We start from the raw sequence: 23,456 nt of genomic DNA, 5'->3' as shown, positions 1-23,456 counted from the left end.
TTATATTGCATATTTATTAGTTGAAATATATTCTGTTAATTATTTAGATTATCTTATAAAAAATTTTATTAGAGATAATGTTATTGCAATTCATGCATTTTATTTTATTTTAAAATTGTATAAGACTTTTTTTTTTAGAAAAGTCTCTTCTTTTGTTTCGAGTTATTCACTATTCACTTATCTGAAACTTAACATTTGTTTGTTTTCTTATTGATTCCAGGGGCGGTGGCGTTCTTGAATTTAGTCTATCCGAATCGACTTCTCAGATTAGGATAGGCCTCTCCAGCTGAGCACGCGCTAGCGATCGACACATAGGGGAGTGATTGTCGGAGTTTTTTGGCCCGGTATTTCATGATATCAACATTCAACAACTGTGCTCCGAAGACACGATCGAAGCATGCCCGTCCAGTGTGCTTCTTTCACGACATGCTCTAGCATATCTGTTATAGCGATTTAAATGAAGAATAAAACGTATCAATAAAAAATTTTAAGATTTATATTTTACAAATTAAATAAGCGATATAGTAGAAAGTAGGAACAAGGCTGCTGCATGTTCCCCACGTGTGGAGAAAGTCAAAAATTTCCTAAAACGGGAACTTCCTTTCTCGCAGGCTGTTGTGGGTGTGCCGTGCCAGCACACCCCATCCCCCAATCACATTACACCCTTCACCCATTCCCATCACCAGCATGTAAGCCAATCAACTCCACTCGAATTTAGGTATGTGATTGTCCAGATAAGAAACCGTACTTCCAGTGTCACGCCTAGTAATTACTCCAACTTACAAGGGTATAATTTCTTCCTCGTCACGCTGCACTTGCCATAAAAGACAAAAACCCATTTCCACTTTTCCTCATTGCGGGCACCTTTTTTTTTTCCTCAAGTAAACCCAAAAAATTGTAAAAGAATGCATTTACTCTTCTACCTGTTATTGCTCTCTTATCCACGGGTCAATTTACCAGTTTACCCTTCATTTAAATCATTTTTCTTTTCGCGGACGTGAAGATTTCAATTAGCCAAATTGTAATTTTGGGGCTCCAGACTTAATTAATTTCAATAACTTAAATATAATTTTTTTCTTTGGGCGCAGATCTAAAAATAAACAAATAATATATGATTTATTATTATTATTTTATTTTCACGCTCTTTGGGTATTTTACTTGTATTGTTCAACTGGTCTGTGTGAAGACCTCTACCGAAAAACCGGGCAACCCGAAAACTGGTTTTGTTTTATTTTGCCTGAAAATTAAAACGCCTTTTGTTTTTACTTACTCTCTCTCTCTCTCTCTTTTTTTTTTTGCTGCTTTTGTTTTCGGGCGAGTGATTGTGGGGTTGGTGGTTTTTATTTTTTTAAATATATTTTTATATTTTGATTTGGTGTTTTGTAAATCTGTGGTAAGTCTTGACGCTGAAGAATCTCAGTTGGAGTTGAGTTCACGAAGAGCCCATTTCTCCGTTGCAGGTCATGATTTTTGGAGATGAGGAAGATTTAGAGTTTGAAGTTGGGTTTTTCGCCTCTGATTTTATTTTTGATATTTTTCTCTGTTTGATTTTGAAGCTTCTTCTTCTTTTTTTATTGTGGGTTTTATGGGGGTAAGACGTGATCTTTAGAAGTTTTTTTTTTTGAAAAAAAAAAATGTTGATGAGCTTGATATAGATTCACACTGTGTTTTTGATCTTTTTTGTTTAATGGATTTTTGTTGGGTGTGTGCTTTGAGTTGCATGCTTTGATATATGTTTGAAGATTGAAGAAACTGTTTATATTGAAGCAGGTCTATTTTTTTTGGTGATTTTAGCTTTAATATATATATATATATATATATATATATATATATAAAATTATATTTTCTGGAGAGAAAAGAAGTTTAGAGTTTCTTCTTCTTGACGTGTTTTTACTTGCAGGAGTCTAATCTAACCCTTTAGTGAATATCTCTCGTTTATTTTTTTTTTCTTTACTGTATCTGAAGTAAATGCCACATTTTTTTTTTTTTTTTTTAAATGTAGGGGGAGGGGGAAGGGGGTTGATGTTCAGATTTTGTGTTTGGGTTTTTTCTTTTTTCCTGAATTTTCATGGATTTCTGTGTTGTACTTGTAGGTGGTTGTTCTGCCAAAACTGGACCATTTAGCTCAGTAATCCTCTTCAGTTCAGAGAAGGGAAGCATCCTGCAGATTAAGCATGGAAGCAAGGGAAGGGATGAGTGCTGGAGTGACGGTGATAGGAGCAGAAGCTCCGTCCAACTATCATGTGGCGGCCAGGAGCGAAAACCCTAGCCAGGTAGCTGGAGCTCCAGCTCCAGTTCCCGCCCCACAACCCAGTCCGGGAGTAGGATCAGCAGCTACTCTAGGGAAGAAGAAGAGAGGTAGACCCAGGAAGTACGGTCCAGATGGAACTGTCAACATGGCATTGTCCCCACTGCCCCTCTCCTCCTCCGCCCCACCTGGCCTCAATTTTCCGATGCCTGGAAAACGGGGCAAAGCCCGGGCTCTCGGGTTTGAGAGCAAGCAGCATAAGGCAATGCAATCAGAGAGTTTAGGTAACGGGATGCTAATTCCACTGCCATTTTATATGATGTCAGATATCAGTCTGTTTGTTCTTTTATAGTATGATGATTTGTTACTATTATAAGATGGGTATGGCTATGATGATGACTCTGTTTGAATTTACTATTGTCCCTACATTTGCTATAAATTTTGAGATCTTGCAGCGTGCATGGTCATTTTCTGTTTGTTCATGTTGGAATTAGTCCTTATATTTCAAATTTGAGCTCTGCATTTGGGATGTTTATGATGCTAGCTGGATTTTGAGTGGGGCCTTCTTATCAGATGCTCTTGCTGAATGTACAAGTATTGGTTCTGTTTAAAGGGAGAAAAAGAAAAAAAAAAAAAAAAAAAAGTGGGTTTTTTGTGGGGTTAGCGTGAGACTGAGGTATATCCTCTTCTGGCCTAAATCTCTTCTTTGCTTTTTCCCCAAAGGGCAAGGATGAAATGCTCTGAGACAGCAGGAAAAAAAACAAAAAAAAAAACTGAATAGATCAAAGGTGCCAGATTTCCGGCAGACTAGTCTAAAGATGAAGAAATTCTGTGCCTTCTCAGGTGTTCAAACCTGATAAAGTTGGACAAACAGTTGGCTTCTTGGTGCTCAACCGAAGTGATAAAAGGTGATATGGCATGGCTTTATAGTTACTTCTAATGAAATTCTAAATTAGTGAAATGCCTTTCAGATGTTTGTTATTACTGATCCTCTGGACGTTCTAGGAAAATTAATACTTCTGAATTCTCAAGTGGAGCCTAAGCACACAAAGACCATTACTTGGATACTAACCAATCCTTTGGTCATGCAGAGGCGTATGGCTACATATCATGGGCTTGAGTTCTCATCTACGCCGTAGTGTCCTCTGTGCAGCGTCTTAAGATTTGCAGTAGCTTATTGAGCTATGACTTGTGAATCTTTCTTCTTTATGTTTTTGTTTGTGCATTCCTGTAGGAATATGCTCTGGTTCCATGCAGATAATTATTTTGCTTTATTATTTAATTCACACAAATCTTTGGAAGTTACTTCCATGGGTTGGCTCCTGATGCTCATTTGTGCGGCTTCCATATCAATCCAAATCCAACTAAGTTTGAAAGTTAAATGTTGAGTCATAAATTAAATGCAAAATTAATTTATATAGGAATGCAAGAATTAAATCCAAGTGATTAATTCAACTCAACTTTTACTAGGCCTCAAACTTAAAACTCACAGTAACCTTTGTTACTTTGACAGTGAATTTGACTTGTCTGAGTCTACGAAAGTTCATGTAAGTCTAATGCCGCGGCTCCAAATTAATTGTGTGCACAGTAGCAGGTTTCTCAAAAAGGAGTAAAGTTCTTGGATGCATTCAGTGATGTTGTATGTGAACGTTGTCATCACCAGTGCTATGGTTGTGTGCATAGATTTTTGGATCATTTGTTGTTTTTCTTAGAGTCATCATGTTAATTTAAGTGATTAGTTTTTTCAATGCCTGCATTTATTGGAGTCATTATCTCAAGTAAAATAGAGTAGGTAGTAGATTTACTACTATACTAGATATGCAAACTTATAAGAGTTAATGACTTAATGATGAGGAGTATATGGGAAAAATCAAGTGATTCAGCCATTATTGTAACGTTCTTGGCCCAATTCTAGTGAGATATTATCCATTTTGGAACATTGAGCATCATAGTTTTGTCCTATAAAAATGCACGTCACATAGTTAAATCCTAAACCATCTTTATATGCCCAAGATCTCTCCAATATACATTCAATGTGGGTCATGATAGGCTCTCTTTTTTGATCTCGTCAGAGTTGCCTATACCTCTATGTAGGATCTCCCATGGTGGCTCTAATACCAAATGTAACAGTCTTGGTCCAATGTTAGTGAGGTATTTTTCGTTTTGGCCCACTGACCATCATGGTTTTTTCCCATAAAAGGTGTCTCACATTGTGATAGCCTAAACCATCCTTGTATGACCAAGATCTCTTTAGTACACATCCAATATGGGATTGTGACATCATGCTTTGTCCACGAAACATTTAAATTGATTTTTTATCCTTATGTGGATAAAACATAAACAATTTTAGGAAAGAGAAATTGAAAATTACAAAGAAAAGTATTTGAAATCAAAGATATCTGATTTTTGAGATGGATGAAAATCATAGAATTATCTTGCAAATAAGATACTAGAGTTCTATAATGGAAAAGTTTAGCTATCTTTTTTCCAATCTGAATGATTGCCTCAAGTTGGTATTTGAAAGAATAAATAAAATGCCAAAGTTACCAAAATTGAAAATTCGGGGATTAATTGAGACTGAAATTGCCAAATTCTCACTATTCTCTTTGATGTTCAAAAACTCGATGTGGAATAAATGATAAAATATATATATATATATATATATATATGTGTGTGTGTGTGTGTGATCAAAACTTCTAAATTATGATTTCTTTGAAAAAATTTTGCCCATGGTGATTTGATTGCAATGGTCGCAGTATTGAATCCTCCACTGCAATGATTCTAGAGTGCACTTCCCCCCCCCCCCCCCCCCCCCCCCCCCCCCGCGGCCGCCCCCGCCCCCGCCCCCGGCCCTAAAAATATATGAACATGTAAAATACGACAAAAGGGATTAAAAGCAGATGAATAAAGTCAGATGTGGATATCACCAGCGGTAGCCGTTATGTGATAGCCTTTTCATGGTTGGGAAGGTGATGCAGGACTGATTGACCAGAAAGAAAACAGAGGAAGATAAAACGAAAATAAAAAATTAAAAGAGAAAAGAAGATAAATTGAATGAAGGGGAAAAAAAAACCAATTATTGTTCTTAATTCCCAAATTTTCTTCTCAAAATTCAAAGTAAACAAATAAGCCTTTGTATAGGCTTCATTTCACTGAGTCTAAATGATGAAACATGTAAAGAGGAAAAAATAACATTAAATCTTTAAATAAATAATAAAAATCTCAAAAATAACATATGGTTGGACTATTTCTAAGGGAAAAAATAAAAGAAATTATTTAGGATGTTGAGCTTTCTAATGCAAAATTGAAGGGTCCTTTTGTTAGAAGACTTGTTATTTATATCTGTTTGGCCCTTTTGATTTTATATTCTACAAAACAAATTAATATGAATTTTAAAATTTAAAAAGAAAATTATAGGCAGAAAAGATGTCAAAGTCACAAATAAAAAAGAAAAATATAGTTGAGAAGGAAAGACAAAAGATAACATTGTTTAGGCATTGACCTACATCCATAGCATACAAAGTCCCAAAGGGTTTTTTAATGAATTGAATTGAACTTCTTTGTACATCAATAGGAAGCAAATCCATTGTGAAGGGAAAGAAATATTAGAAAAATATGAATGAAGATATGTGAAATTGTTAGATAATTCTTAAAAAATAAGTAATAAATGTGGGCAAGAAGACTAGAACCCAAGACCTCCTGCAAACTTGGCTTTGATATCATGTTAGACTACCACTTTAGCTAAAGGCTTAAGATGTTAGGGTGCGGGCCAACAATGAATATCAGGCCTTTACCCAAATCATAGCCTCCATACCAAGCAAATCGGCAATGGATCGTGCCTTACGAAGCAAAGGTTTGAAGTTCAGTCTCGTGAGATATTCTTATGTTTACTTGGTGTATGTGGGCATGTTTGTGTGCTTGACTTACACTAGTCCCACCCACGCGTGATAACACAAGCACATATGCATGGGCACACACACATGGTCGTATGCACAGGCACAAACAAATTATTGAGATCCGAAGTTCTCTTTTGTAGATAAAAATCTTAGAAATAGATTAAATGGGATGCCTTAGTTTTTTTCCATGGATGATCACGAGTTTAATAGAGAAGACTGATAATTTGTCCTAACCTTTAACAGAGCATTAGTGTGGTTTTCCAAGTCAATAACTATGTTTTTCCATGAGTTTTCTACTGGAAATGTAAAAACAAACTTGTCTTGCAATTATCACCTTTACTATAAAATTGATGACTTTGTATTTATGAAAGAGCATATCTAGGGATCCAGTATTTGATGACATGTTTTGGACTTTCTCTTTGAACTACATTTAGCATGTGTTATAAGAAAATGAGATTTGAAATTAACTTTGTTATAATTTAAGAAGGTGCCATTTCAGCTCTTTGTTATTTTAACATGTTCATGTAGATTTGATGTCATCATTTTTGGAATTTTATAAATTCTTTGCATTTTTGCTTTCTTCTTCTTGCTATATACCTTGAGCTGTATGTTAAGAGTGATGAAAAACCATTCCTAGACTTAATGGAGGTTTCTTTCTGACATTGTATCTTGTGATAATGTTTTATTTTTTATTTTGCTTTGGCCAGCAGGCCACTAGTAGAACCCCCCCCCCCCCCCCTGGGGCCACCCAAAAAAGAACAAATAAAAAGATAAATAAAAGTTCCTAGAGCCTCATTTAATAGTGCTTTTAGTTAGAATTTTTTTTTTGACATGGTATAGGAGCCTCTTTGACTAAAAGGTCTAGAATTCAATCCTTCCTCCCCCTTAGCGTCTAATTAAAATAAAATCTCAGCGCAAGATGTGAAGGGCTTCCGCATTAGAGGACATGTGTTGCCTCACCTAATAGCTTAAGCTTTTAGGTGACTCAGTTTTTTGTCATGGCATAAGAGCTTCTTTGACCAAAAGGTCTAGAGTCGGACTAAATATTTCAGTGCGAAGTATGTTGCACCTATGCTTTCCCCGCTCTTCAAACGCAATGGGTTTTCACAAGCCAGGTTAGAGCAATTAAAAAACCTAGGAAAACACTTAAAAGTATTAAGTGAATCCGATCTTTGAGACTGGAAAATTAGAATCTTCTGCCTGTTAAAATATCACCTTAGTTCACAACATGATAGTTTTTAGGTTTAATTTTACGTGTCTAGTCGTCTTTTTGTGACTTTGATTTGTAGTGAAAATATATGGATACAACTAGCATATATTTTTCTGTTCTCTAGGTACCTTCGTGTGCAGTGAATGTAGCGGTTTTAGAACCAAAACTAAAGGTCAGACTCAAGTCATGTAAATACTCTCTCCAAGCATGGAGGTAACTATGTGCAGCTTGCATCCCCACACCCCCAATGGCACAGGCACTTTATAAACTGGACAATAGTTTGAAGCAAGTTGTTTTCATCAACCCCTACAAAGTAGTTGGAGTCTAATGTCAAAATGAGTAATTGTTTTTCTAATAATAGTTATTTAATTGTCTTACCCTAACCATGTATTGTTATAGTTTCCATTTTGTATTTTGAATAAGATGGTGAAATGAATTCTAGATGGCAGGAAATGTATGCAAAAGCGTGTCTGAAACTAGGATATGGGAAGTGCAACAGATTGATGTTCATGCTGTGTCCGAGTATCAAATTTCATTTATTCAAATTTGGCATCAGAAAACGCTTTCAATATATATATGCTCAAAGCATGAATTTCGTCAGATTGGTCGCTAAAGAGTAGACAAAACAAAAACCGAGAAAAAACTTGCATAAGTTGGGGAACGCATAGGATTAATAATGCACCAATCCCATTGTACTTGCAAGCATTTTTCATACTAGTGGGACCTGCTTGCAGGAAAATGCAGGTCCTACTTACAAAAAACATGGAGAAATTATTAGGTTAGACATTCTAACCTTGTCACATTTCAAACAACCAATCATATCCTTGGATTTTGAATGATTTTGAGTGATTAATAGGTCCTAGTTACGTGATAAATACAGATACGGTGACAGGAATGGTGTGTTTTTAATTGTACATGGCGCCATCTGTCCATGTAAGGTTTTTTTTTTCCCAGTTAGAATTTCAAAATGCTTGTCATATTTTAAATTTAAATTTGTACAAATTCAGTTGATTATTTGTACTCTAGTACTAAGTACTAACTATAGTCAGCTATACAAGTTTTTAGTTCTCTTCTATGAAAAATAAAATCATAAAATGATTGATAACACCCATTTTAGGGAATCAGATAATTTTGACTTACTACACAATAAACGCCACACAATAAACGCTGGTAACAAGACTAAAGCCCTGGACCTCTTGGCAACCACAGCTCTTATAATGTGTTTGGCTACCACTTTATCTAAAAGCTTAACCTGTTAGGTTGTGTATCGACAATGAATATCAAGCCTCAACAATAAATAGTCCCACACCGTTGTACTGATTGTGTTGACACTATAAGCCAACCTTTGACACTCTAAATGTGTTTTGAGATCCCAAGTTTCAAAATGAAATTTTATATTGCACAGCACATGCCACCAAACCAATGAATCAGTGCTTTTAAATTATTTTTTCTTAAAAAGTAAAGTATTAAAGGTTAAAACTACAAATTTTGCATGTATCTTGTGGCATGTTTATTGTTCTATATTCCATAGAATATCATTATGGAAAATTGGCAATGCATTTGATTTCTGTATCATTTCCCATTTGAAATTTGACATGCTATATATATATTTTGTTGCTTGCATTAAGAAATGGATTGTATCCCAAAAATTTAATGCTCATAGTTTCAAATTTATATTAATGTTCTTTAGCTTGTGGCATTGTAGGTGATTGGGTTGCATGTCCAGCTGGCACAAATTTCACACCCCATATTGTCACTGTTAATGCTGATGAGGTATGTTTCATTCTCATCCGCTCACGCGTGTGCATGCACATGCAGGCGCGTATAGACGCAGGAGTGCAGAGAGAGAGAGAGAGTATTTCTTTCTCATGACTATCAAAGCATTGTGCAAAACTACATATTACTTTGTAATTCTTTCAAACATGTGGCAATTTTTCCTTTTCGATTTTCATTTCTATTTTTGTTGTGTTCTTCTCATGCGCCACTTTTTTTTTAAGAAGGGCGGCACCTCCATTTATTTATTGATAAATCCTCACTTTTGGCGGAAGAATACCGTGGTTACAAGATAATCAAAGGGAGAAACAAAAGACAAAACTTTAAAGGCCTCCCAAATAACAACACAAAATTAGCCAAAATAGGATTACTAGTCCAATCAAATCAAAACAAAACAAGAACCTATAAAACAAATATCACACAACAAAACAAACAAAAGATAAACAACATAAAGTATAGACCAAAACCAACAGAAAATCAGCTAAACATACCTCATATAAGCCGTACCCATCTTCTCCAATTTATATAACCCATTGATAACTCTAGGGAGTTGACTACTATTTGTAAACAACCTATTCCTCCCCCTAGCACCTTGACGAGTCAAGACATATGCCACTTTATTTCCTTCTCTATACCAATGCTTTATTGAAAAGTCTACTCCCTCCAATAAATCAATCAGCTGCTCCCAAAAATCCTGTAAATACCATAAGGAGCACCTACTTGATCTTATCCAATTTACAACAATCTTCGAGTCACATTCAATATTAATACTAGTATGACCCAAATGTTTGCAAATCTTTATTCCCTCCAACACAGCTCTCAATTCAGCTTCATTATTTGAACAAGAATCAAAATATTTTGAAAAACCAAACACAAAAGAACTTGTATGGTCTCTAAGGATGCCACCTCTCATGCGCCACTTGAAAATGTAATTTAATCTTATGTAGCTTAGGCAACAACTGTGTTTTTAGGTAAAATGTAGTATTTATATTTGCTTTAAGGAGAAAGATGGAGGGAAACAAAGAAACAGTTGGTGGAAACTGAATTATGCAAGTCACTTTTGTCTTCCATTGCTTTTGCTATCACATGCTATTAAGATTTTGGTCCATCAGAATTAAAGCAAAAATTATTTAAGGTTTCAGTTTGATCCATGCGAAGTATTGGGTTCAATATTAATGTTTTGTGACAAAATTGGAACCACGTAGACTGGAATGAGTCTAAATCTTTCCCCCTAGGTAAGTTTTTTACTCGACAACTTTCATTCGCATGCCCAGTATTATTCCCAAAGTTTACCAAACTTTCAGGAAGTCAAACATATTTTCAGTGTTCAGGGTTCGAATTCACAGATCATATCTAACTTGGAATCATGGATGATAAAAACAAAGAGCACGATAACTTTGTGTGATTTTGGAGTTTTCTCGATTACTATTGGAATTGATTTTTGATTTATGAACTTATTTATTAAGAATTATTATGCAGGACTTTTTTACATTTTCAATTACTTCTGAGCTTCTCAGAAAGTTATACAAAACTTGATCAAGGAAGATAAACTTTCATGATATGTCATGATCATTTTGTTGGAAGGTGGACTAATTTGGTTTTGTTGGCATGTCGTGGGGGAGATTGGTTTTCTTTAATTTCAGTGGGTTTGCTTGAGTGCTATTGAAGAGGCGACTATCTTAGCCAAAAGCGGAGTTTCCACTGACGAGTCTTGTACTAGGAATACTCTGTTACATTTATTTTCATTCTTATCAATGTTGTCCATGACTCTCTTGGTTTCTTTGGCCCTGTTCTTTTCCATGCAGTCTTTGCTTTATTTGTTTTATTTACTAAGGTTGTTTCTTATCTGGGAAAAAAACTAATGAACATCTAATTACTCTGCATTTTTTTTCCATTCATCATTAGTACTAGTGTCGCTGTCCCTTGGTGTTTCAGCGAATCTCCACAGAGGATTAAGGGTTAAAAAGATTAGAATTTTATAAATGCTAATTCCACAGTTGTGTAAAGAGGAGAATACTGGGCTTATTAGCCCACATATTTTCAAGTTCTTGCAGGGAATGATATAGAAGGGCGTCCCCAGGCCATAAAGCTCCCCGCTTTGCAAGGGTAAGGGGAGGGTCGTCACAGTGTACGCAGTCTTACCCCTACTTTTATGCAGAAAGACTGTTTCCTTGGACTCGAATCCATGACCAACCGCTCACAAAGGAGCAACCTTACCATTGATCCAAGGCCCATCCTCAAGGAATGATATGTATGACAATCAATGTGTAGAGCATGCCCTGCCTGGGGAAAAGGAAAGAAAGGGTGCAGAGAGGGGTTAGAGAAGAGAAGGAATAGCTGACCTCTCTTAAAACCCTTGGAATGCCGTTTTTTCATAGTAATGAAATTTAAGATGCAGATGTTGCATTGAAAACAAAGTAGAAGATATAACCTATTAATTGTCGAATAAAGTTAAAAATTTCTATTTCAATTTTTAAAATAGGAAAACTGCTAAGTTCCTTAACATTAAGCAGATCATCAATTTAATAATTTTTAGGTGGAGAACAATTGCATGTTCTTGTATATATGCTTGTGTTATGAGTTACTCATGTCTGCTATTTGTTCACTATGGTTTGTGGTCTGACTAGTTACAATCCAATTTGAGACAAATAATGGATTTTCTTTGTCTGTTGTACTGTTATATGACTGAAGATTGAACAGCATGTAATAATGGAATGGTAAAATTCAAGAATAAACATTTAAAATATGAAGTGTTGGTCCCCGAGGTGATGGATGGGCCTACACAGCTTCATTCTTGCTGAACTTCATAATTGAATATGAAATGATTTTCCATGATTGAGCTGGGCGCAAGGTAATCCATGTTTTGTCTGAAGATTGAACAGCATGTGATAATGGAATGGTAAAATTCAAGAATTAACATTTAAAATATGAAGAAGTGTTGGTCCCCAAGGTGATGGATGGGCCCACACAGCTTCATTCTTGCTGAGTAGTGTTTCTTCTTATGCACAAACACAAAACATGCATTACCTTGTGCACAGCTTGATCATGGGAAATCATTTCATATTCAATTATGAAGTGCTTTCTTAACAATATTGATTGTTTGACAATGAGTTTTTAAGTCACTCATGTTTGCTTTGGCTGTTTAAGGATGTCACGATGAAGATTATTTCATTTGCTCAACAAGGGCCACGGGCTACTTGCATCCTTTCTGCTAATGGAGTAGTTAAAAATGTAACACTGCGTCAACCTGACTCTTCTGGGGGTACTTTGACATACGAGGTGTGGCATTTGATATTCTTTCCCAAAAATGCTTTTTTCCTGCTTTCTTCTTTTTGTTTGATCACATTGAATAAAATTCTTTAAGGATGATTGAATCAAATTCTTGAACTGACCTAGCATAAACAGAGACAACTAAATATTCCCGCATGTAATGGCATGTACATTGTAATGTATAATGTAGCATATGCCTTTCCCAGACACTACTATGAGCAAGGGCCTTGTAGATACCTTTTTTATGTACAATGTAGCATGCATACTAGCATCTCTGTTCATCTCCTGTCTTCTCCTTGTCAGCTGCTCTTCCACGTCTAACTAAAACCCTTAGGGGTCGTTTGGTATCATTGTCAAGAATTAGAGAAACAAAAACCAAAAACTAGAAATAGAAACTAAAAACTAGAAACCAATAACCTGTTTGATTAATATTTATAAAACTAGTACAAATTAAAAACTTAATTATAAAGTGCTCATTTTCATCTTTAAATCAAATATATAATAAAAAATATGATTAAAATAATAAAATTACACATAAAATACATTAAAAATTACTATAATAAAAATAGAATTTATTATAATTATCTTACTTAATTGTTCTATTTTCAAAATTTGCTTTGCAATAAAAATTTAATTGGAAATGACAATTGAAAAATAGTAAAAGTATTTTGTAATTGGCTTTATTGTTATTATTTAAAATTTATTTATATTTTTATTGTAATTATATTGAAATTCGTACGATCATTTAGTTTTGATTTTAATTTAAAAGTGTATAAAATGAATAATTTGATCCAAAAAAAATAATTCTGAATATTAAAATTTCTAGCAACAGGTTGTCAAAACAAGTGAAAACCATAAAATCTTGTTTTAGGTTTTTTGACAAATAGCTGAAAACCGGCAACAGAAACAGAAAACTGACAATATAAACAAACACGTCTTATAATATGTTACTTCATTGTGGAGAAATAGAAACAGAAAATAAAAAATAGCAACAATACCTAATAGACCCTTATTTTGTGTGTTGTCTTCTTTGGAAAGTGCTACTTCTGTAATTGCATAACACCAACTCTTCTATCATGTAATTTTTCTTGGCAGCGAGTAAGATAATAGTAATTTCCTTTATTATTATGCTTGTTTGCTTTTTTTTTTGTGATGGACATGTAATCTGATGCCCCAGGACATGTCCAGTGGAAGGCAATGCAAACTAGCTATGTTTCAGTTAGGTTTTAAAAATTTAAAACCTTTTTTTCTGAATTTAGGATGCACAAAGGTGGAAGTGCATTCTACATGCATGCAACATAAACACTCTCAGTTTTATTTTTTTTTTCAATTAGGTTCCTCTAAGTAATGATGTTAGTCTTTCTTTTTCTTCCTTTTGGGTAGCAAATGATAGAATCAAAGAGGAGCAAAAGATTGGGAAAAGAAAAAGCCTTCATTGAATCATTAGGGTTCTACAAAAGATGAAGATGACTTATATAGCCTACAAGTAATAAAAGAGAAAAAGACTATTTTACCCTGATATAATGCAAATAATTATTATCACTAACATCCCCCCTCAAACTCACGATGTAGCAGCAAGAAGCCTCGAGAGTTTGTCAACCAAAAAACTAATGCGCTGGATGGTGTGGGACTTCGTAAAGAAGTTAGCAACTTGCATGGAGAAGGGAATAAAGGGCAAAGTAATAGTCCCTTGTTGAAGGTGGTGTCTGGTGACATGACAATCAATTTCAATGTGTTTGGTCAGTTCATCAAACACTGAATTCCTTGCAATCTGGATAGCACTCCTATTGTCACAACATATAGGAGTGGGAGCTGAAAATGTAACATCCATATTAGCCAACAACCAACGTAACCACACAATCTTAGTCGTGGTAGATGCCATCACACGATATTCAGCCTCGGTGGAAGAACGCAAAACAATTGCTTGCTTCTTGCTTTTCCAAGAAATAAGGCAGTCACCTAAAAAAATGCTAAAGCCAGTAGTGGATTTTCGTTTAGTAGGATCAATTTCCCAATCCGCATAAGAGTAGGCACAAAGCTTGAACGACGAGGTCGAAGAGATTTATAGACTTTGATAGAGAGTCCCTTGAAGATATCGCAAGATGCGCAAAATAGTTGACCAATGCACAGATGTAGGTGAAGCAACAAATTGACTCACGATGTGGACAACATAAACGATATTTGGGCAAGTAATAGTCAGATAGACCAAACTACTAACAATAGTACGATACAAGGTGGGATCAGGTAGGGGAATACCATCAGTGGGAGTGTAGCGGGCATTAACCTCAAGAGGAGTATCAACAGTCCAACTATCAATGAGACGAGCGCGGTCTAGAATATCTGCAACATACTTCAATTGGGAGACCAAGTAACCTTTGGGGGAGTAGGCTACTTCAATTCCCAAGAAGTAGCGGAGTGGCCCCAAATCCTTCATGTCAAACTCCTGAGCCAACATCTTTTTCAAGTTCACAATACCATCAACATCATCACCCATAATAATCATATCATCAACATACAAAGAAAGAATAATATGGCCAACTGAAGTACACTTAACAAATAAAGCTGAATCATGAGCATTGGAAGAGAAGCCAAAAGAAGTGACAACCATCGAAAACTTCTCAAACTAAGCTCAAGGGGCTTGTTTGAGACCATATAAAGCCTTCTTGAGTTTGCAAACCTCACCTAGGTTATGAGAGACACCAGGTGGAGGTACCATGTAAACTTCCTCCTTCAGATCCCCATTCAAGAAGGCATTTTTAATATCCAACTAAGAAATAGCCCACTGACGAACAGAATCTACAGCAATAAGAGCACAAACAGTTGTCATCTTGGCAACTGGGGCAAAAGTCTCCTTATAATCCATACCATACTCTTGGCTAAAACCCTTAGCAAGCAAACGAGCTTTGTATCGCTCATTGGAACCATCTGAATTCATTTTGATTTTGTAAACCCAACGAGAATCAATTGATTTCTTACCAAGAGGGAGTGACACCAAGTCCCAAGTATGAGTTTTATGCAACACAGAAATTTCCTTAGTCATAGCTTGTTGGCAAAGAGGATCACAAGCAGCCTTCTTATATGAGGTAGGCTCACAAAGTGGGTGAATAGCTGCTAAAAAGGAAGTGAAAGAACTAGAATAACAAGAATAAGCAAAATCTAGTAACTGAGTGGACTTCCGAGCACGCTTGGGATAGCGAGATTGATGAGAATCCACAACCACAAGAGATTCTTGGGGGATTGCAAGAGGGGCATCATTCTCACCACCACCATCGCCACCATTTTCATTATCAGAGAAATGGTCAATACGAATAAGGTCTGGTTGCGTCATATGAGGAGAGCTAGTAGGAACGGTAAAGAAAGGAATGTGTTCAAGGAAGACAACATAACAAGAGACATAGTTTCTGAGCAACAGGATCAAAACACCTATAACCCTTATGCCCCTCTCTATAACCAAGGAAGACACACATGGCAGAACGTGGCGATAATTTAGTACGCTCAATGGTAGGACGAAGGACAAAACATAGGCAACCAAAGAATTTTAGAGAGGAGTAATCGAGGGGGGGCCTATATAATTTTTCCCAAGGGGAGAGACTAGAATTGTGGGATGTGGGGATTCTATTAATCAAGTGTACCACTGTAAGAACTGCTTCCCCCCAGAATTCACTAGGAACCTTAGGAGATAAGAGAACAGAGCGAGCTGTTTCAATAATATGACGATGTTTTCTTTTGGCAACACCATTTTGTTGAGGAGTATCACTACAAGAAGATTTATGAACAGTACCATCAAAGATGAGCAACTCAGAAAGGGCCTTAGAAGTATACTCCCCACCCAAATCGAAATAAAAACACTTTACTACAGTAGAGTTTTGAGTATGAACAAATGATAGGAAGACAGTATAGATATGGATGAAATCAGATCGACGCTTCATTAAATAGACCCAACAATACCGAGTATAATCATCAATAAAAGAAACATAATATCTAGACCCCCCTTTTGTACAGGGGCAGGACCCCACACATCAGAGTGAATTAATTCAAAAGGTTCAACGGACTTAGACATGATGTGATTAAAAGGTAATGTAGAAAACTTTGCCAATTTGTAACCACTACAATTAGAAATATCATGTATCTGTAAGTCACCCAAAACACCACTAGATACCAAAAATTTTAAACGAGAGGCCGACACATGACCAAGTCTAGAATGTCACAAATAAAAAACAGAAGATGAGGAGTCCAATCGGAATTAGGGGAGGTCTACTCCCGATGCTGCCACATGATCAGGAACGTGTAGCTCATCCAAAACATACATGCCGCCCTCTCTACGGCCTATCCCAATCAGCTTCCTAGATTGAGGATCCTGCACATGACAAGAAGTAGAGGAAATATGAATAGAATAACATGGATCACACAATTGACCAATAGAGACAAGACTCATGGTTAGTTTAGGAATGTAATAAACATCTGAAAATGAGAAATTATGAGTACAAATAGAACCAACACCCTTTAAAGCCATAGGAGTGCCATTAGCAGTTAGCATAGAATTTGAAGAAAATGATGGATTTATAGACGCAAATGAAGAGAATCTAGGGGACATATGATGAGATGCACTAGAATCTAAAACCCACAAAGAAGAGGATATACCTGGGGGAGTAGACGATGACAAACTTATTGCAGATGGAGTGGACATGGCATATGGTTGTGAAGTAAGAAACTGCTAAAACTATTCTGCAAGGGCGCTTATGTGAGGATCAAATGAGGAATCATTTCTTGAGTTCTCTGATGAAGGGAAGGGGCAACAATTGCTGTATTAGACTGGTGCCCTCCTGGTCGCCACTGTTGGGGCATTGGACCCCCTGAACGCTGAGATGACTTTTCTCCATTTCGCCACGGCTGTAAAGTTTGAGTCTTATTCAACAATTTTGGACACTGAGCCTTCCAATGCCCCTTCTCCTTGCAGAAGTTGCCCTCATTGTTGGGGTGAGGTGAAGATCAATTCTGACCGAAGGAAGGTGGTTTACGAGGAACAACCAAAACGGATGCAGATAGGGGACATGTTCCCTTTTCAGTATGAGATTTGAGATGAATCTCCTTGGCCAACAACTCATTGACCACTTAATCAACTGAAAGTAGTGGAACGCGATGTAAAATCGATCCACGAATGTCCTCAAAATCATCATAGAGAGCAATCAGAAATTGGACCAATCGCCGCTCTTTCCTATGAGCAAATATATGGAGCAAACTTTTGTAATTCCACAGATTCTGTGAGATCCAATTGATCCCAAATATCAGTCATGGCCGAATAAAAATCTTGAACACTCCTATCTTTTGTTCAAGTGCTCAAATATCCATCTCCAATTGATACTGAACAGTAAAGTTAGACCGAATATACAATCTTGCCAAATGGTCCCAAACCTCCTTAGCAGTTTCATATTTCGCCAATTGAATCCCAATGTGACTATCAACAGAATTGTTGATCCAAGAAATAACTTTAGAGTTATGAGTATTCCACGCATCCAATAAGTCCTCATATTTATTAACACCCTCCACAGGTTTACGAGCTAGACCCGAGACATAACTCCACATTTTCTTGCTCTTAAAAAAATTTCTCATCACATAACTCCAATAAGAATAATTTTTACCATCCAACTGCACACTAATATATTGTAGAGAATCATTCCGTTCACTAGCCATGACGAACAACTATAAATATACCCAAAATATAAGAAACAAATTAATCTGAGAATGGCAAAAGTGAAATCAAACCTACCAATATCGAGCCAAGCAAGAATCCAACAAATCACGAGTCAAACTCGAACCAAAAGCAAACCATGTCCATATTCGCCAATAGCCTGAAATCGCGAGAAAACCAAAATCGAACCATACGGACACCCGAAAATTTATTTTTTTTGGGGCTTCACCTTGAATCCCAAGCAAGGGCGCGCTGCCCCCTGCAACCCCCAACCAACTCATCCCATAGTTGGATCCGCGAACTCAATGGGCAAGATGTGAAATTCCATAAAGCAAAGCTCTAATACCATGATAGAATCAAAGAGGAGCAAAAGATTAGGAAAAGAAAAAGCTTTCATTGAATTATTAGGGTTCTACAAGAGATAAAGATGACTTGTATAGTTTACAAGAATAAAAGAGAAAAGACTATTCTACTCTGCTATAATGCAAATTATTATTATCACTAACAGTAAATAGTTTTATAGAAACTTTGGATGTGTTGGTGCTACCAGCTCTTGACATTTGCAGTCAAAAATTTTTGACATTCAATTTTAGACTTTGGATTTTAGTTTTTGGCTAGGAGTATTTTGATTATATTGTAGTTTTGGTAAATTTTTTTGGGCTTTGGAGTATTGTTCTTTTTTTCTCCATGTTTTTTGCTGTTTAATTCATTTATATTCAAAATACAAGGGAGGGAGGAGGTGGGGTTTGAACCTTTTTACACAAGCTGCAAAAAAATGGAAATCCATGGATAGAGTCCAACAATTTCATCGGTATCTAATATCCAAGAAAAGAAACAAGAAAAAATATAAAAAAAAAATTGCAAATGAAAGTCTTTGTTAGCATTGGAGGAGCCAATGAGGGGGCTTGATACACATAGGTGAACACCAACTTGACCCAAAAGTTTAGGCTTATTGGGTCTTGGGCTCAACCATGTACATAAGCACCCATCATCCACTTGAACAACCATGTACATAAGCACCCATCATCCACTTGAATTTTTCAATATGAGACAAATTCACAAGTGGAATTCTCAACAATCTTGCTCTCACTGAGTTCCAACTGCTCCCCCTTGAATGGAAACCATCTCCCTTATGGGAGTAAGCCCAATTCCCCAACAGTTGCTTAAGTGGGCCTACCTTTGCCATCTTACGTGCGTCGGATTGCATTTCACATGCTTTCGAACCAATCCTACCTCTTACGTCTTGATCCTATTCGGATCCATTCCCAGCCTAGATGATCCTTATTGGCCTCGGCCACACACTTGGTCTTCCAACTGTTATCACGTCAGGAGAATTAGCTTCACGTCTCAGCTTTTTACGATGTCGCTCACCCAGAGTTACGAACTATTAAGCCTATTGGGTCAAGTTGATGTTCACCCATTTGAATCAAGCTCACCCATGGGCTCCTCTGGTGCTAGCAAGTGGTATCAGAGCTGACGGTAACTCTGAGTGAGCGACATCGTAATAAGTTGAGACGTAAAGCTAATTCTCCTGACGTGCTAACAGTTGGAGGACCAAGTGTGTGATCAAGGCCAATAAGGATCATCTAGGCCTGGGATGGATCTGAATAGGGTCAAGACGTGGAAGGTAAGATTTGTTCGGAGGCACGTGGAATGCAATCTGAGGCACTTAAGGCCCACTTGAGCAACTGTTGGGGAATTGAGGTTACTCTAACAAGGGAGATGGTTTCCGTTCAAGGGGGAACAGTTGGAACTCACAAGTGAGGGGGAGATTGTTGAGGATTCCACTTGGGAGTTTGTTCCACATTGGAAAAATTGAGTGGATGATGGGTGCTTATATACATGGTTGGGCCCAAGACCCAATAGGCTTAAACTTTTGGGTCAAGTTGGTGTTCACCCATGTGTATCAAGCCCACTCATGGGCTGCTCTGGTGCTAATAATGTGAAACTATTCTCCTAATGTGGTAATAGTTGGAGGACCAAGTGTGTAGCTGAGGCCAATAAGGATCATCTAGGCTAGTGATAAATCCGAATAGGGTTAAGACGTAAGAGGTAGAATTGGTTCGGAGGCACGTGGAATACAATTTGACACGTAAGACGCTAGTGGGCCTTAGTTACGAACTGTCGGCTTTGATACCACTTATTAACATCGGAAGAGCCCATGTGTGGGCTTGATACACATTGGTGAACACCAACTTGACGGGTCTTGGGCTCAACCATGTATATAAGCACCCATCATCTACTCAAATTTTTCAATGTGGGACAAACTCACAAGTGGAATTCTCAATAGTTTGAACTTTTTAAAACCCTCTTATTTCTTCTCTTCCAAATGCACCAGATGAAGCACTATGGGGCCACAACTTGAGCTATTTTGTTTCCTCTCCTCATCTACCTCTCCTACTTGGATAAAGAAGCAAACCCTAATCAAGTGGGGGCATCATCCATGCTATGTGAAATAGGCGCATACTGAAAGCCACAACTTCCTCACTACTCTTCACTGCAGGAAAATATGATTTCTGCTCTCACGATCCCCTTCGCATTACATATACCGGTTTCTTTCTCTTTTTGTGGCCACCCAGGCCACATGTTACATGAAGGAGACTGCTTGCCTTGGGGCTTTGGAGTGCTAAATTGCCTTTTGGGGAAACCACCTCCTAGGCAGTCATCAGAGAAGAATGTGGTTTCTCAAGAGGACTTGGGCAAACACTATAATTGCATTGGTCTGTTGGATTATATATACTTTTTGTAATAATTGTTCTTGAATGTTTTTAAAATGAGTGCTTTGTACACCCCAAACTTTTGTAGTTTTCTGAAAGCTAGAGAGATCATTGCTGTATTTATTTGCTTGTGTTCTTTTGCATGAGCTTCAACATATCACAGCAGATGAGGAAAGTAATTGTTTAGTTCTCAATGGATTCTCCTGAATATTGGCGGTTGGTTCTGTTGGAAAAATAAATCTACATTGGGTTTGATCGTCTTCCACGAACCTAAGTCTTCATATTTTTCTTCTAGGGTCGCTTTGAAATTCTTTCTTTGACCGGGTCATTCACTCCTACCGAGAGTGGAGGAACAAGAGGGAGAGCAGGTGGGCTGAGTGTCTCTTTGGCAAGTCCAGATGGCCGTGTTGTTGGGGGAGGAGTTGCTGGACTTTTGGTGGCTGCTAGCCCTGTACAGGTAAGCTCTTTTCCCTTTTCATCTGTAGGAATTAGACAACAACACTCCTTAATTTGTGGGATTTTGCCCAAGCAATTTAATTTTTGGATATGCGAGTGAATGCCCTGAAAGAACCTTGCAGAATGCGGCCAGGGTGAAATCTTGTGCTAGCTTTATTTTCTTCCCTTTTTCTACCTCCTGGCTGTGTCAAATAGATTTTTCAGAGCAATACTTTTTTCCCTTTGCTTTCTATGGTTGGTTTTCTTCCTCCCCAGCTAGCCCCTGGCCCCTTTTTTATGGTTTCTTATTTTGAGGACTGCTGCCACTGGAAATGCTGCCCTCAGCTTACAGCCTCACTCTTGCTTATATTATAAATCAGGTTGTAGTTGGGAGTTTTCTCCCGAGCAACCAGCATGAGCAGAAAATAAAGAAGGTGAGAAATGAGTCTGTGCCAGCCAGTGCCATTCCTGCTGCTGCTACCATGGGCACTGCTGCCACCGCCGCCGCCGCACCTACGTCCAGTGCAGAGGGAGAGGATGGTATTGCTGGATCAGGCAGAAACAACTTCAACACTCCAAAGCCAAACTTTGCTTCTTCCTCATCTTTCCGGAGAGAGAACTGGGCCCCAATGCACTCTGTGCAGGACTCGAGGAAGTCCACAACGGATATCAACATCTCTCTGCCTGTAGGTTAAATAGGGATTGACATTTGTGTGTGCAGGCCGTCTCTTGCTGGTTAGATTGAACCCAGATGCTGGTTTTTGACTGGGTACCGAGGCTTGCTGTTCTCATTTGAATTCTGTAATCTTATGAACTACAGGTTTCATCAAGGAAGTAGCTTTCAAATTGCAACAATGTTTTTAACTATTTCAAGTTATCAGGCTGGGCATCCCTTTTGTAGGCTAATTTTACATAGGTTTTGGCAGCCGTTTACCCATAGGCTATGGGATGCTATTTTGCCTGGTTTGCCTTTTATGTTGTAGGATTTAACTATTTTGACAATTTTCTCTATATTTGAAAGGCCCCTGTTATATCAACTTCTCTCATCACTCTCCATCTTACTTTTTGTATATAATTTGAGATTTCTAAATTTTGCATCTCTTGGAGCTTCTAGTTCAAACCTTAAATAGAGATGTATGAATTTGAACGATAAATAATATGATGTTGTATTAAATTTTCTTCAAATCGACATTTAAATTTGAAGTATGAAATAAACATGGTGAAAAAAATTGAATTTTAGATACAAAATATACTATAAGATTTGATTAGATTTTATTTATATGCAAGTACAAATTCTGCTAAACTCTATGCATAAGAAGCAGTAGATACTGTATTCGCGAGATTCTTGAACTCTTTTTCATACCATTCACTTCGATGGTCGGCAGTGGACATGTTTGAAGAGGATGTTTTCTACCATATTTTTATTGCCTGTTCATGCGCGCATGTAGAAAAAGTGCGAGGGGGAAGTTCCTTATTTTCGACTCCTAGGATATGAATGTCCAGACCCATATGAGTGGGCTCACATTATTCTATCATTTGTGCTTTATGCTTTTGGTTTTGCTTCTGATTATGTCATCTTTATATACCCTTAAGATACAATAACAATTGCATAGCTGTGATGTTTGCCTGAACATGTGACAAGTAAGACGAGTTAACATCTCCTTAAGAATTACAATGAGTGCACCTAGTCACACGGCGAGGTGATTGAACTATTGTCAAGTTGCCTTGAGGATGAAAAAGGGGATTTGCTCAGGTGAAGCGAGTCACTTATCGCTCAACCATCTAAGGAAACCAAGCGACAAAAATCGTTACCTAGTTATCAGGCAACAAGACAGATAAGCATTGGGTTAGTATCAACTATAATAAATTGAATCTTTAATGTTATGAAAGGGTCTCAATTTATGATTAAATTTTAAATTTTAGAAACGTCCTCTATTATTTTGATTTGATCTAAGAAGGGAAATATATGCAATGGTTATTGTAAGGAAACTCTAACTCAATTTATCAAAAATAATACAATAGCCTAGCATTAAACATACCCTAGTATCTTTTATCCCTTTTATCTTTTTCTTTCTCACTTTCTTCTCCCCTTAATCTCTTTCCTCTCTCTTGTTACATTTTCTAATTTATGTCTTTTCACTTCCCTTTTTCTCCATCCCATAATTTTTATGATTCTTACTATCCCTATCCTTACACTTTTGATGAGAGTTGAGATAAC

The 23,456-nt window shown here is 37.1% G+C and overlaps 1 protein-coding gene across 3 annotated transcripts; it reads left to right on the top strand.

Annotated features, from left to right (window-relative positions):
* The first annotated feature begins 1,098 nt into the window (after positions 1-1,098).
* Positions 1,099-22,275, top strand: LOC131166950 (AT-hook motif nuclear-localized protein 1-like). Of its 3 annotated transcripts, none has more exons than XM_058125612.1 (6): positions 1,099-1,499; positions 2,094-2,532; positions 9,060-9,127; positions 12,275-12,406; positions 21,099-21,260; positions 21,619-22,275. In XM_058125612.1, exons 2-6 carry the CDS (start codon positions 2,175-2,177, stop codon positions 21,931-21,933), a joined length of 1,035 nt encoding a protein of 344 aa, XP_057981595.1. In that variant the 5' UTR covers positions 1,099-1,499; positions 2,094-2,174; the 3' UTR covers positions 21,934-22,275. The 3 variants fall into 3 exon arrangements, with proteins under 3 accessions (XP_057981595.1, XP_057981596.1, XP_057981594.1); XM_058125613.1 differs by having other exon boundaries at positions 1,181-1,591; XM_058125611.1 differs by having other exon boundaries at positions 1,259-1,460.
* Positions 22,276-23,456: the final 1,181 nt, after the last annotated feature.

The sequence above is a fragment of the Malania oleifera genome, chromosome 10, assembly GCF_029873635.1.
Source record: "Malania oleifera isolate guangnan ecotype guangnan chromosome 10, ASM2987363v1, whole genome shotgun sequence".
Lineage (NCBI taxonomy): Eukaryota > Viridiplantae > Streptophyta > Magnoliopsida > Santalales > Ximeniaceae > Malania > Malania oleifera.
The sequence above is the reverse complement of the archived record's forward strand: the minus strand, read 5'-3'. Positions and strand labels throughout refer to the sequence as shown.